Genomic DNA, 15,558 nt, shown 5'->3' with positions numbered 1-15,558 from the left:
TGCTAGACAAGCCAACGTTAGAGAATTCACAAAATCAACTTCAGCCAATTTAACAACAGAACTTAATTAAGCTAAACAGAGTTTCTGGATTATTATAAAACCCAAGATAACTGAAATATTTAGGATCTGGAGTCACAACTCACGAGCTACTATGATTTACTACAAACATAATCTAAAAGATAATACATTGTGCTGAAAGGAAAGAAATAGTAAAATAACAAGTCTAGGAAAAGACTCCAAGGTTTGCGGACGCCAGCAAATCTACCTTGGTCTCCTGTCGATCAAGTCCAACTGCTAAACTCGAGGTCAACTCAGGCTAGTACCAAAATCTGCATAGAAGTGCAATGTAATATCAGTACAACCGACCCCATGTACTGATAAGTGACGAGCCTAACCTCAGCGAAGTAAAGACGAGGCTAGGACAAGACACATACATAATAACCATGTGCAATAATTTAACAGAAAATGTAAAAGATAACTGCAAATAAGAGGTAGACAGGTAATATCGGGAGGGGACATGCTGAGGGGATTACAAGATAAAGAATCACAGCAGTAAAGAAACTTGAGCAGCTAATACACCTTGAACCAGTAAAAACAAGTAAGCACAGTAATGAAAAACGCACGGCATCACCCTTCGTGCTTTTACTCTCAACCTCACCATATAAATCAAGTAAGAATTGGAACAATATCACCATTCGTGCATTAACTCTCTTAAAACATGGCACAACATCACCCTTCGTACATTAACTCTCTCAAAATATGGCACGGTATCACCCTTCGTGTATTAATACTCTCCCTCGCCAAAACAAGGAATAATGATAATAGGGAGATAGAAATGACAACAATTAGTCTTAGTTCAACATTTGGTTCTACAATATCCACCTCGACTTTGAGTTAATACTCAATCAATACCAAAATTCGTACATATGATAAGAATGATCAACATAACAATAAACTAGTCTAAGCATGAAAAATATGATCACGGAAAGCTACAATTTTATGAATAAGACTCACTAGCATGCTATGACCCAACAACAACCCATAGGTACTCATCACCTCACCTATACGTTGTACTCAGCATTCAAACACGTAGCAAATAGGCAAACAATACCTGATTCCTCAAGCCAAGGTTAATAACGACGACTTACCTCGCCTCCGCGGGCCACTCAATGCTCAATTATCGTTTTTCCTCTAGTATCTACCTCTGAACCACTCGTATTAAGCCACAATTAACTCAATAACATCAATTATTGCTAAAGGAATCAACTATAATGCATAAATTTAGATTTCCCAAACTTTCTCCTAAAAAGTCAAAAATCGATCCCGGGCCCGCTTGGTCAAAACCGAGGTCCGGACCAAAATCCAGTTACCCATACACTGTCGAGACCGTATATATAATTAGTTTTGGAATCCGACCTCAAATCGAGGTCTAAATCCCCAATTTGCAAAAATTCCCAATTCTTCCTAAATCCCTACGTTTCTACCATGAAAGAACAAAGATTAGGGCTAGGAATTCAATGGGTGATGTTAGAAATGGAAGAAAATGAGTTAAAGAGTAAAAACATATGATTTAGTGTTGAATATTCCCTTCAAAAATCGCTCCTAGGTCGAGTTCTAATGAAAAAGTTGTGAAAGTTTGAGAAAATCCCGTCACTGTTCTATTTTAAATCACAAGCGTCAGATCTTCTTCGCGTTCACGAAGGGTCTGCCGCGATCATGAAAGGCAGGGGCCCAAAAGTCCTACGCGTTCGCGAGTCCTACCACGCGTTCGCAAAGGCTGCTCCTCATGGCCTTTGTGTTCGCGAGCTAATGCTCGCATTTGCGTAGAAGAACGGTTTTCCCCTCCCCCAGGTCCCTTACACTACGCGTTCGCGAGAGCCTGGTCGCGTTCGCGAAGGGTAATGCCCCAGCGCTCCGCGTTCGCAACCAAGCCTTCGCGTTTGCGAAGAGGAAAATACCCTGCCCTTTATTTCACCTTTCGCGTTTGTGAGAGTACCTCCGCGAACGCGATAAAGGACAACCAGATATCAGCTGAAGCCAAAAAAACTAGATTTTCTAAGTTCTAAACATCTTGTAGCCTATTCGAACCCGAACCCTTGAGGCTCCAAACCAAAAATGCACACAAGTCCTAAAATATTATACGAACTTGCTCGCGTGATCAAATCGCCAAAATAATACCTATAACTACGAATTTAGCACCAAATTGAATGAAATTTTCAAGAAAGTTTTAAAACCTCTATTTTCACAACTGGACATCCGAATCACGTCAAACCAACTCTGTTTCTCACCAAATTTCACAGACAAGTCTTAAATATCATAATGAATCTGTACCGGGCTCTAGAATCAAAATACGGACCCGATACCAACAAGATCAAACATTAACCAAATTATTAGAACCATTAAATTTTAACTCTTTTAATTTTCAACAAAAATTCATATCTCGAGCTAGGGACCTAGGAATTCGATTTTGGGCATACGCCTAGGTCCCATATTTCGATACGAACTCACCAGGACTGTCAAAATATGAGTCTGACTCCGTTTACCAAAAAAATTGACCGAAGTCAACTCAAATGAGGTTTTAAAGAAAAATTCCTTATTTCAACTTTCAACATAAAAGCTTTCTGGAAACACGCCCGGACTATGCACGCAAATCGAGGAAGAATAAAATGAGGTTTTAAAGGTATCGAAATACCAAATCGAGTTCTAAAACATAAGATGACCTTCTGGGTCATCACACTAAAAGTGTGCACATGTAAAACTGAAGAAAACACTCATTTTTTTCTTTCTATAAGTATAGTTAACATGGAGTAGAAATTGCTTAATTGGTAGTAATAGTCTTATGCTTACAGGGATTTGACTATTGCAACTTGAGTATCGACTCTCATAGCATGTTTGGCCAGGCTTTTTTGGATCAAAAGTGCTTTTTTTATCAAAAGTGATTTGGTGAAAAATTGAGGTGTTTGGTCAAGCTTTTAGAAGGGAAAAAAAATACTTTTGAGGAGAAGCAGAAGCATTTTTTGAGAAGCGAAAAAAAATAGCTTCTCTCCAAAAGCACTCACTTTTCTCACAAACACTTTTTGAGAAAAATACACTTAGAAGTAGTTTTTAAAAGTTTGGCCAAACACTAATTACTGATCAAAAGTATTTTTCAAATTAATTAGCCAAACACAAACTATTTCTCATCAAAATCACTTTTTTGAAAAAGTACTTTTGCAAAAAGCATTTCTCAAAATAAATTGATTTTATAATCTTGGCCAAACAGGCTATTAGACATTAATAGGGAATAGAAAATGCTTAGGTGACACAAAGAATATAGTACATGCATGAATAGAAGCTTTCTAATTAATTTAAAATTTCGGATCAACCTACCACCGCAATAACTATACGTACGCTTCATGCTCAGATATATGAATTTTCACTATACATATCAGACCATTTAAACATGTGTCAGTCCAAATTTTGGATCTACGGCCCAAAGTATAAAATTCTCATTAAGAGTAAAAAAAAAGTGGAAAACAGGAAGAGTATTCCCAGTAATTCTGGGGATCTTCTGAGTTCCATCTGACTGCTAACAAGCATTACTAGTCTACGCTCAAAGTCGCATTGAAAAGCAAATAAATTGTACTTCTAGTTCTAGAAGCAAAACTATTGAAGTAATCCACAAAGATAATGCATATATGGATTGATCAATCTAACTTATCAGCATAATATAATAATGGAGGTTTTCTTTAAGTATACTTAACGTGTATAGATTAGAATTTCGTCATAGTTCATATGGAGCTGACAAATTCATAGCTAGAAAATGTTTGTTTCTGAAGCAAATATTAATAGATGTCTGCTGGACAGCTATCTAATAGATCTAGATCGATGACACCGTATTTTAAACCGCTCTTATTTCGAAAGAATTATTCTCTTTTTAAAAGAAAATAAATTCAATTCAATGAAAATGATCTAATGAGGTTTAATTCATGTTTCCCTCTTAAAGAACCTCTACGTTCCAAATTCTATCACTTTCAACATTTTCTTACTGAATGATATCAGATTTAACGTAGTGCAAAGTTGACAAATGTACAAATATATGATAGTTTTTATATTTTTTTGTTGTTGTTGAAAACATATTATAGTTAGCTAAATGTAAAACAAGACATAGTGAGTAGACAAAAATCTGACATCACGAGTGGTCAAATCTTTAGAGGAAAAACATTAATTGTGCCATATAACTGTCAATCTTGTCTTCTTTCTATAACGATTTTTCTACTCTTTGTTAATTTCAACTTTAATCATCTCTTAATCATATCTCATGCAAATTTATAACATCTGTACGAAAGCGTTTGTCGTGAAGCAGGACATACTGTGTTTCCCGACATATTATTTTTGTAATCGATCACTGGTAATATAATGGATTATCGAAGTAAATTGCAAGTTTAATTAATTTGTGACTTGCTCAGATGTTCAGTAGTGTAGGGTAGTTTAGTTTACGGTTTAATTATGAGGCGATATAATATAAAGATTATATTTTATATAGTGAATAATAATGTAAAAACTGTCATGAGATTAATAATATATGTGTGATTAGTTTTGTTAATTAGCATGGTTAACCATAGTTCATTTATAAAGTGTAATGCTAAACTATAGTTAGTGAGTTAGTTAATAGTTAGTTAAGAAAGTTAGTTTGAGTTTGTTATAAGTAGTGGTCGTTTGTACAGTTAGCCTTAAGCTTCTTTTTCAGAAACGAAGATAGCCTTTCTCTGATTTCCTCTCTTCTAGATTCTTCTTCTTCCTAGCTCAGATCTCTCTCCCATGGCAGCTAACATGGTATCAGAGCTACCGATTGAGACCTAAGCGAATTGCAAGCAAAATCAAGTCTTCTTCGTTACTTCAATTCTGCAATTGAGAGCTGAATTGAGCTAGAGTAATGTTTGGTTGAATCTAGGGTTTGCGAATTGCTTACTTCGAAGCTAATTTTTCTGTCAACAATGGCGACTGAAGATGAGCAAATTGGTGCAACGACTACTACTGACAATTTCACGGCTGGAACTGCCACTTTTCCTACTATCGATCACAATCACCCATTGTACCTGCAACCAACAAACACACCAGGTAGCTCTCTGATCTCTCTTCAACTAACTGGATAGACAATTATGCCTTGTGGAGTAGTGCAATGAGAATAGGTCTGCTAGGTAAAAGTAAAGTAGGTTTTGTCGATGGGAGATTTCCTAAATCTAAATTTGAACCCGAGCGTCATGATCTGTGGGAAAAGGTCAATGCTATAGTTCTCTCGTGGATAATGAATGTTGTTAGACCAGGATTGTTGAGTAGTGAGTTGTATCCATCTAGTGATCATACAGTTTGGGAAGATTTGAAGGAGAGGTTTGATAAAGTAGATGGCTCGAGAATACTCTATTTGTATAGAGAAGTTCATACCCTGACCCAAGGAACTATGATTGTGACTGGCTATTTTTCAAGGCTTAGAGAGCTATGGGATGAGTTTGATACTCTCATGCCCTGTCCTGGTTGTCCTTGCTCTGAATCTAAACAGTATACCCAACATTTTGAGTATCAAAGACTTCTTCAATTCCTCATTGGGTTGAATGAATCCTATTCTCAGTCTAGGAGCCAAATTATGATGATGTCTCCCCTACGAAGTATAAACAAGTCCTACTCTTTGTTAGTAAATCAGAAAAGTCGAAGGAACCTCACAAGCATAACACAAGTTGCTCAGGTCACTGAAGCCTTGGAGAATGCTGCCATGTATAGCAGTAGGAATGTGAACAATGCTGGAAACTATAGGCCCAAAAGGAATCAAGTTTAGTGTGAAATTGATTGTGCCAAACAAAGGACAATTGTTACAAATTGATTGGGTATCCCACTGATTTCAAAGCCAAATGAAAAGGAGGTAGTACAGTACAACATGCCAATTGTGTAGGAAATGCAGAAACTTCAGGTGCGGAGAGATGTAATATGGCTGCTAGCATGAATCCTTCGGCCACTGGATCATCTAGTTCAGGTGCTACACAGCAAATGAATCAACCTGTTCCTTTTCAGCAGATGTCACATCCAGATCCTATTTTCACTTCTGAGCAATACCAACAAATTGTTCAGCTGTTTTCTAGAGGAAGTTCAGAAGGATCATACTTATCCAACAAAGTTGTTGCAGCATGTATTCTCAATCATGTGAATGCTTTTATGTCTCAACGTGTCAATAGTAAATGAATAGTTGACATTGGGGCTTCAAATCACATGACTTCAAGTTTAGAGATGATGCATACTCATAAACCTCTTCCAAATACAGAAGCAAACAAAGTACATTTGCCTATTGAAAATGTTGTATCAATGTCTCACACAGGTTGCACATCTATATTAAGTAATCAAGAGATTTCTAATATTCTGTACATTCCTGACTTTAAGTTCAACTTATTGTCAGTCTCAAAGCTCACAAGGAACTAAAGTGTATGGTTGGATTCTTTCCTGATTTTTGCATTTTTCAGGACCTCTTTAGTTGTCAGGTGAAGGGGATTGCTAGAGAAGAACATGGTCTATACATTTTACATGGAGGTATTCCAAAATAAGATCTATATTAGGCAACAAATAAGTGTACTAATATAATAAACTTTATGTCAGTTTCTTCCTGTACTTCTGTTTCTAGTATTTTGTGGCATAGAAGGTTAGGACATGCCCATTTAGATATAATAAAGAAAGTAGAAGAGTTCAGCAAACTCACAACAGTTGATCCTCATCACTGCATTGTGTGTCCAGTAGCAAAGCAAACCAAGCTGCACTTTCAGCTAAGTAGTACAACTACAAAACAGCATTTGAGCTAATTCATTGTGATCTATGGGGGTCATACAGAGTACCTATACATGATAGTAAGAGATATTTTGTTACCCTAGTTGATGATTACACAAGGTATACTTGGATTTTTCTGTTACAATCTAAGTCATAAGCTATTTTAGTTCTAAGAAGCTTTCTTAGTCAAGTAAAAAATGTGTTCCTAGCTACTGTAAAGTTTCTAAGAACTGATAATGGAAGTGAGTTTTTTAGCACTGAATTTAAGACTCTACTGTCTAATCTTGGTATTTTCCATCAAAGTACATGTGTCTATACACCCCAACAAAATGGGATAGCAGAAAAAAGCACATAACCATCTTGGAAGTAGCTAGACCCCTCAGATTTCAGGTTGTTGTACCTTTTAGATTTTGGGGAGAATATGTTACTACTGCAGTATATTTACTCAGTAGACTTCCTTCTAAAGTTTTTGGATACAGATCATCATTTGAGATGTTATATTTGCACCCTCCTTTATTGTCTCATCTCAAAGTCTTTGGTTGTTTGTGCTATAAAACTTGTCCCGAAGTGCAGGATAAGTTCTCACCCAGAGCAGTACCTGTTGTATTTCTAGGATACTCTTCCACTTAGAAGGGTTATTTGCTATATACTCTGCACTCAAAAACAATCATTGTCAATAGGAATGTTGTGTTTCAAGAGGATATCTTTCCTTTTAAGCATGCCACAACTACTAGAATTCCTATATTTCCTATCCTAGACTTTCTCTCTCCTGCTTTGAGAAATATTCCTTCCTCTTATTCTGCAGCAACAGAGCTTTCTATTGGCTCTAGTTTAGATCAGATGCCTACAGATCTCTTTCAGAGAGTCCTTCATTCCACAACCAGCTTAGAAGAAGCTAATTCTATGATTCCTTCTATTGTGGATCACTTGCCTAATGTCACTCAAACTGTACATGTACCTTCTCCACAAGTTGTTGAGCCTCCTACTGAACAAATAAGGTCCTCTAGACCAAGCAAGCCACCTCTTTGGCTGCAAGACTATGTCACTACTTCTAAAGGCTCTAACAGTGCTTACCCTATATCCTCCCATGCGGATTACTCTTCTATTGCTCCATCATACAAATAGGTCCTTGCAGCTTATTCAGCTCTCTCAGAACTAACTTCCTTCAAAGAAGCTGCATATGATCCCACTACAAAAAAACTGAAATTAGCCACAAATATTGTCGCTAATCTGTCGCTAAAATGCTCGTAGCTAGCAGAATTTCTTGATAATCCGTTGCTAATCCGTCGCTAAATAAGATTAACTACGAATTTTTCTACTTAGCTACATAATTTGTCCATCAGTAAAAGCTGATTTTTTAGTAGTGTCCTCAGTGGATATCAGCAATGAAGTTGGAGATTGTAGCACTTGAAGACAACCACACTTGGAGTGTTGTTAATTTGCCACCAGGGAAGACTCTCATTAGGTACAAGTGGGTTTAAAGAATCAAATACAAAGCCTCTGGTGAAGTGGAAAGGTTAAAATCTAGGCTTGTGGCCAAAGGCTACAACCAGAAGGAAGGATTGGACTATGGAGAAACTTTCTCTCCTGTGGCCAAAATTGTAAACGTTAGATCTTTTATTGCTTTAGCTACTTCAAAACAGTGGGTGATCTTTCAAATGGATGTCCACAATGCCTTTCTAAATGGAGATCTCACTGAGGAAGTCTACATGGAATTGCCTGAGGGGTTTGCCAGATAGGGGGAGTCTAAGAAGAAGGTTTGCAAACTACATAAGTCTCTCTATGGACTTAACCAAGCACCTAGGCAGTGAAATATGAAGTTGACAGAAGCTCTACTCAACATGGGCTTTCAACAAAGTCATTATAATCATTCTTTGTTCACAAAGAAATATGGAGATGATATAGTTGTTATATTGGTCTATGTTGATGATCTCCTTATTATTGTGAACAATCAAAAAATATTATGCAGTACCAGATCAGATCTTATGAAGAAATTCAAAATGAAGGATCTAGGTGAGCTTAAATTCTTCTTAGGAATTGAGTTTGCAAGGTCCAAAAGAGGGATTTTTATGTGCCAAAGAAAATATGCATTAGAGTTAATTTCTGAGTTTGGTTTGAGTGGTGCAAAGCAAGCTGGAACACCACTAGAAGTGAATCAGAAGCTAGCCTCAGTAGAGTATGATAATAACTTCAAAAGTGACAGTGTCCAAATAGATGAAAATCTTGACAATCCTGGTGCTTATCAAAGACTCATTGGAAGGTTGTTTGTATCTTACCATGACAAGACCTGATATTGCTTTTGTGGTTCAAGTTCTCAGTCAGTATATGCATTGTCCTAAGAGGTCTCACATGGAAGCAGCACTGAGACTTGTAAGGTATATAAAAGAAGCTCCTGGCTTGGGCCTTTTCTTGCATGCAGACTCTTCAGATCAACTAAGTGCCTTTTGTGATTCAGACTGGGGGACATGTATACAAACTAGAAGGTCAGTTATAGGGTACTTGGTAAAGTTTGGAAGTGCACTGATATCTTGAAAATCTAAAAAGCAGAGCGCTATGTCTAGGAGCTCTACTGAAGCTGAATTTAGAAGCGTGGCTTCATGTGCAGCAAAAGTTACCTGGTTGGGAGGACTATTCAGTGAACTTGGTGTCAAGATGGAGCTTCCTATAACTTTGGCGTGTGACAGTAAAGCTGCAATCCAAATTGCAGCAAATCTAATCTTCCTTGAAAGGACAAAACATATTGATATTGCCACTTTGTTAGGGAAAAGCTAAGTCAAGGTTTGCTGAAGACTGAGTATGTTAACACTGAGTATCAACTAGCAAATATACTTACAAAAGGCTTGGGAAGAGCTCAACATGTGCATTTGCTAAACAAGCTGGGGTTGAAGAATTTGTATCAACCATCAGCTTGAGGGGTTAATCAGCATGGTTAACTATAGTTTATTTATAAAGTGTAATGCTAAACTATAGTTAGTGAGTTAGTTAATAGTTAGTTAAGAAAGTTAGTTTGAGTATGTTATAAGTAGTGGTCGTTTGTACAGTTAGCCTTAAGCTTCTTTTTCAGAAATGAAAATAGCCTCTTTCTCTGATTTCCTCTCTTCTAGATTCTTCTTCCTAGCTCGGATCTCTCTCCCATGGCAGCTAACAATTTTCCTTCGCTTCTTTTGCAATATCGAAATATAAATGTAAAAATTGAATCACGCCCTACTTAAGCTTCAGATTTAATTCATTTAACTTTCAGAGATGTCATCCAATACTAATTTTCTGAACAAAAAACAGCTAAAAGACAAAAGGGTTCTGTACCATTTTTGGTGCTGAAAACGAGAGAAGGAAAAAGACAACACAAAGTGTAAAGAATACATTGTATACTGTACGCGTGTAACAAAGGTGGCAAAGAGGTTCTGGAATCTTCAGCTGCTTTTGGCAACAGCAACAGCAGCGGCAGCATAGGACAAAGTTTTAAGGAAAAATTAGGCAGTGACAGGATAGCCCATTTGGGGCATATGACTATTTTTTCTTAAAGTAAATAGCACGAGTTAGTCAGTTTTCAGATTGATAATTAAAAAATAGTCTGAATTTATAAAATTATTAAAAAATAGTTATATTTTGCTGAAATACATAAAATTTCAGTATAATATGCAAGCGAGATTATGGAGTCTCTGCGTATAAACTTCCAGCATATTATGTTGAAACTCCATTGTATTATGAAATTTCAACACATTATGGTGGAAACTCATATGCAAAAAATTCGAACTCTAACATATTATGCTGGAATATTTTCGAATTTTTAAGGATATTTTGTTTAAATTTAATCTTTACATAAAAAGTGACGAAATTTCAATTACTTTCGTGGTTATATTCAATTACTAGTTGAAAATCTGCATAGTTTTTATTTTTTCCCTTTTTTTCCCCACAACTACAACTCTATGTGAATCTTAGTTTGACACTACGTGCATGTGCAGTGACCGGTCCGAGTATATTTGTTCAAACATGATCAACAAGCGGATATGCATATATTCACTTCATGTTATTTGTCCGAAAAACTCTTTCCTTCTATTTATATGGTATTTCATTACTCTATAACATCATCTCTACATAATAATAATTTATTATAAAATCAAGTTCTTTTTAAAATCGATCTTTTATATTATATTTTAATATATGTCCTCTATAACAGTATTTTATTATAACATCTAAAAAATATCGAAACAAACACGGTTATTATAGAAAGGTTTAGCTGTATTTGGACACAATTAAAAAAAATTAAAACTTATTAGGTGACATATTATACTCATTTTTTCCTAATTATGTGGACACTTTTCTTTTTAATCTATCCTTAAAAATATTAGTATATTTTTATATTTAAAAATAATTTAATTATTAGAATTCTAAATTTGCCCTTAATGACATAATTTATAATCGCACATTTGTCTAAGGGTTATTTTAGACCATAAATTTCAAAAGTCATTATTTTTAGAAAATAATCATACCAAGCCAAATAATGTTACATAAATTAAGACGGATACAATAATGTTTACGTGACTATGAGAATATGTCATTAAGAATAAAACAAAAAAGAAAAATATTGCTCGTTCAGTATACTTCAAAAACTCCTTGGTAATGAGTGAATAATGGATTCTAAGTAATACGTGGCCAATCATATTTAATTTGAAAAACCTTTTTATAATTATTTAAGTATAACTTAAATAATATCATGTGTTATAATAAATAATTTTGTATAATATAATAATAATAACAGTATTAAAAATAAAATTATTATTATTTTCTTCAGATAAAGTTATGTCAATTTTTGTTAGGATATTTTTTTTATTTGCATTTTATACAAGATAATTATTGCATTTTCAATATTTTCTAAACTTTAATTTACTTTGTATTAAATAAGAATTAAAAATTCGTAGAGGCACTGTGATGGATACCTCTTGAAACTGCGGGGAATGAATATTTGTAATAGTACGAAACCTACTCTAATTCAAAACAGAAAAATCTATTTCTATATGAATTTAATGTAAATCCTATTTAGACATAAATTAATTAAATTATCAAATATCAAATTCTAAATAATTTATATTTTCTACTACAACTTTGAATTAGTATCTAACATTCTTCCATAATTTAAAGTTGTATATATCTGACTTTTATTGTTCTGGAGCACATTTCTCCAATTTTTCAATTGTTTTTATTGTTATGTTGAAGCACTCTCTCCAAAATCCTAGTTGTTGATACACTTCCTTTAATTGTTGGAACACTTTGTTTCTAATCTTCGAATTTGTTTTTTTTTTCCTCTTTAACTTTCAAAGAAATTTTTCTTTTTCTTGTGCCATACCTATTTGCTTGGTCACTTTAAATTTGTAGTCCTTTTGCTTAATCTCTCTAGATGCTTGTCATTATTATAAATTAGACTTCTCTTTTTTCTCCCGTTAATTATGCAAGGAAAAACAAGAACATAAAACTCATGTATAGTCAAATCTCTTTATAACAACATTATTATATAACGATCATTCAATATAAAAGTCAAATTTTACCCAAAATCGATTTTCATGTATGTTATAATATATGTTTTTTATAATAATATATCAACCAAAAAATATCGAAACAAATAAGGTAATAAAGAGGTTTGATTGTATATATTTTAGTGGAATGTTACCGAATAATTTTCCACTAGTCTATTGACAGATCCGTATGAAGGAGAAATTTTATTTTGTGTCTCACATTCCACGTCATACTTATGTGAGGCCCTTAATTCCTTGACAAGTGGATTCATGGGTCCCATTTACTTACTTTGAAGATAAAACTAAAAAGGACAACTTAAAAATCATTTAATATGTCTAATTAAAGATAAAAGTAAATAATAACTCAAAATGGTAAGAAAATATATGCATTTAAAAAGCTAATAATCTTTACTTCCGTTCAGCAGCACACATGAATGTTCCTTTACTTGTATTGAAGAAGAAAAGCAAAATAATTGATATGGAGGATGTACATGCTGCCGACAAAATTAACTTTACGCAATTAAGACTGACTTTCGTATCTCGAAATTCTATTCGATTATGTAATTTTTTTTAGTCTGCTCATCATGTTAGAGAATGATAAAATTGAATCTTATATATTTATTGTTACTTATATATTAATATTTCACTTTATTGTTTAGATCATAATGATGTTAATATTCAAGGTGGTTCTACATTGGTGCATAATGTGATTAACATCAACGACGACTTTGCTTTTAAGATTGGAAGAAAATTTTGTTCTGAAAATGAATCATATGAAGCTTACAATTCCTATGCTGTGGCAAAAGGTTTTGGTGTTCGAAAAGGTGCAAAAACTTATAATAGAAACAAAGAATTAACTAGATGTTTATTTCTTTGTTCTGCGAAGGGCAATCCCCGTTGTGTTCCGATTATCAAGAAAAGAAACGTCAAAGGTTAGAATATAGATGTGGTTGCATGACTCGCATAAAATTTAAGATTTCAAATGGGGTATGGGAAGTATTTGAATTTTTTGATGAGCATAACCACCTGATGGTAAAGGAAAATTTGAGGCATTTCATATCGTCTGGCCGACGGCTTACAGATGCTACTAAGGACATTCTCAGTTCTATGGTAGATGCTGGTATTCGCACTAAAAAAGCTGTCAGATACCTTCAAAATGAAGCAGGTAGTATTGAAAATGTTGGATTTATTGAACAAGATGCTCACAATTTTATACAAGCACGTAAGAGAAGTATGATTAATTGTGGAGATGCTCAAACTCTTTTGAATCATTTTATGCATTTGCAATCAGAGGATTCAAACTTTTTTTACTCTTTTCAAGTAGATGAAGATGGAAGCATGTGCAATTTTTTTCTAGAGAGATAGTATATCTAAGTTGCACTATGAGTGTTTTGGTGATGTGATGATTTTTGACACTACGTATCGTATAAATAGATATGGCATGATTTGTTCTCCATTTGTGGGTGTGAATAATCACTGGAATTTTTTTTTTTTGATGTGCATTCTTAAGTGATGAAACAACTAGTTCTTTTATTTGGCTATTTCACACATTTTTTAAGGCAATGGGAGGAAAGGCATCCAAAACTATTTATACTGATCAAGCTCCTGCAATAGCGTCTGCCATTAAGGAAGTTTTTCCAAGTACTTGTCATCGTCTATGTGAATGGCATATTGACAGAAATGCTCAAAAAAATATACCTCGCCTTTATTGGAAACCAGGATTTAGAGAAAAATATTTTGATAAGCTCTTATAGAGGTGCAAATCAGAGTCGGAGTTTGAGTCAGTATGGAAAGAAATGACTGAAGAATGGGAATGTGGAAGCAATAGTTGACTTCAAAGATTATATGATTTGAGGGAAAAGTGGTGCCCCGCATTTAGTCGTTATATTTTCTCTGCAGATATTAAGTCAACTCAGAGGAGTGAGAGCACTAATAAGGTCTTTACTGAAATGGCTTGCAAGACGATGACTTTAACTGAATTTGTTAATCATTATGAGCAACGGGCAGCTGAAATGCGTGATATTGAGGCGACAGAGGATTTTAAATGTCGAGGAACACCTAAACTTGCTATAGAAGATTGTGGGATATTAAAGCATGCTGCGAGTATCTACACAAGAACCATATTTACAAGATTTCAACATGAATTCTTGCAAGAAACATCTAAGAAAGTGATTAAACTTGAAAGTAATGGCACTTGTCACACATATACAGTTCTTAAAGGGGAAGGAGGACAAACTGACACCGTCCAATTCAATTCATTTGACAATTTCATAAGTTGTAGTTGTCTTATGTTTGAATCCTTGGGTTGGTTGTGTTGTCATGCATTAAAAGTGTTATTCTTTGACTTAGATTTTTCTTATATCCATGTACAATATATTCTGAAAAGATGGACAAAGAATACTAAACAAGGGAATGGATTTGATGAGTACAACAATAAGAAGAAATTACCAACTTTATCTATGGCCATTCGCTTAAATGGTTTGATGAAAGAATCATTTGCTGTTATGACTTTAGCTGCAAACGATGCCGAGTCCGAAGAAATTGCTAGAAAGTTTTTGTATCAAGCAAGGGTTGAGATTACTAAATTCCAAAATGAGTTATATGCAGAAGGTACTCGTAAGAACTATTACAAATTTAGTACAACTACTAGTTTTTCAGGAACAAATGATCGTGTTTTCGATCCAATTAAGAAGAAGGGTAAGGAAATGGATATGGAAGATTGAAACCAAAACTTGAGCAAAAAAGAAGAGGGCACCTCAAAAGACTTCAAAAACTCGAGCAATGCAACAACATGACCAACCATCCTTGAACTCAAATCTTGAGGTTCAATCTTTAAACAATCAAATTTTCGTTTTCTTAGTTTGCTGGTAGTCTTTATATTTTAATTTATTTATTGGTATTGATTTTCTTTATTTTCCTTTAAATTCATTGATGCAGTTATATGAAGGCTCAAATACTAGCTTTACACAACTGTTGACTTAGGCTTCTGCTAACCAGTTCGGAGGTTGCATTGAGAACCAAAGTTCATACATCACCGGAATAAATATTTATTTCAACAGTTCAGAGAATTAGTTGCTTTGCTTTGAGCAATCTGAACACTCATAATACTTATCGAGACGGAATCATCTATGTACATTTTTTACCTTATGCAATACTTTGGATAGAGATTTTTTGGATTTGATAGCATGGTTTTGCATTGTTTTATGAACAGATCTTCCTTACTGAAGTTTTCAACACTTTGGTACAAGTTGTTCATACAACC

The 15,558-nt window shown here is 34.5% G+C and overlaps 2 protein-coding genes across 2 annotated transcripts; both read left to right on the top strand.

The window, feature by feature from the left end:
* Positions 1-4,976: 4,976 nt before the first annotated feature.
* LOC104228945 (uncharacterized) lies at positions 4,977-5,812 on the top strand. The gene is made up of 2 exons (XM_070158698.1): positions 4,977-5,074; positions 5,158-5,812. The coding sequence occupies exons 1-2, from the start codon at positions 4,977-4,979 to the stop codon at positions 5,810-5,812; spliced, it is 753 nt and encodes a 250-aa protein (XP_070014799.1).
* Positions 5,813-13,858: 8,046 nt separating this feature from the next.
* LOC138879115 (protein FAR1-RELATED SEQUENCE 5-like) lies at positions 13,859-15,019 on the top strand. Its single transcript, XM_070158697.1, has 2 exons — positions 13,859-13,937; positions 14,196-15,019. Exons 1-2 carry the CDS (start codon positions 13,859-13,861, stop codon positions 15,017-15,019), a joined length of 903 nt encoding a protein of 300 aa, XP_070014798.1.
* Positions 15,020-15,558: the final 539 nt, after the last annotated feature.

Source organism: Nicotiana sylvestris, chromosome 10, assembly GCF_000393655.2.
Source record: "Nicotiana sylvestris chromosome 10, ASM39365v2, whole genome shotgun sequence".
NCBI lineage: Eukaryota > Viridiplantae > Streptophyta > Magnoliopsida > Solanales > Solanaceae > Nicotiana > Nicotiana sylvestris.
Note: the sequence above shows the minus strand (reverse complement) of the source record. Positions and strands in the feature narration are given on the sequence as shown.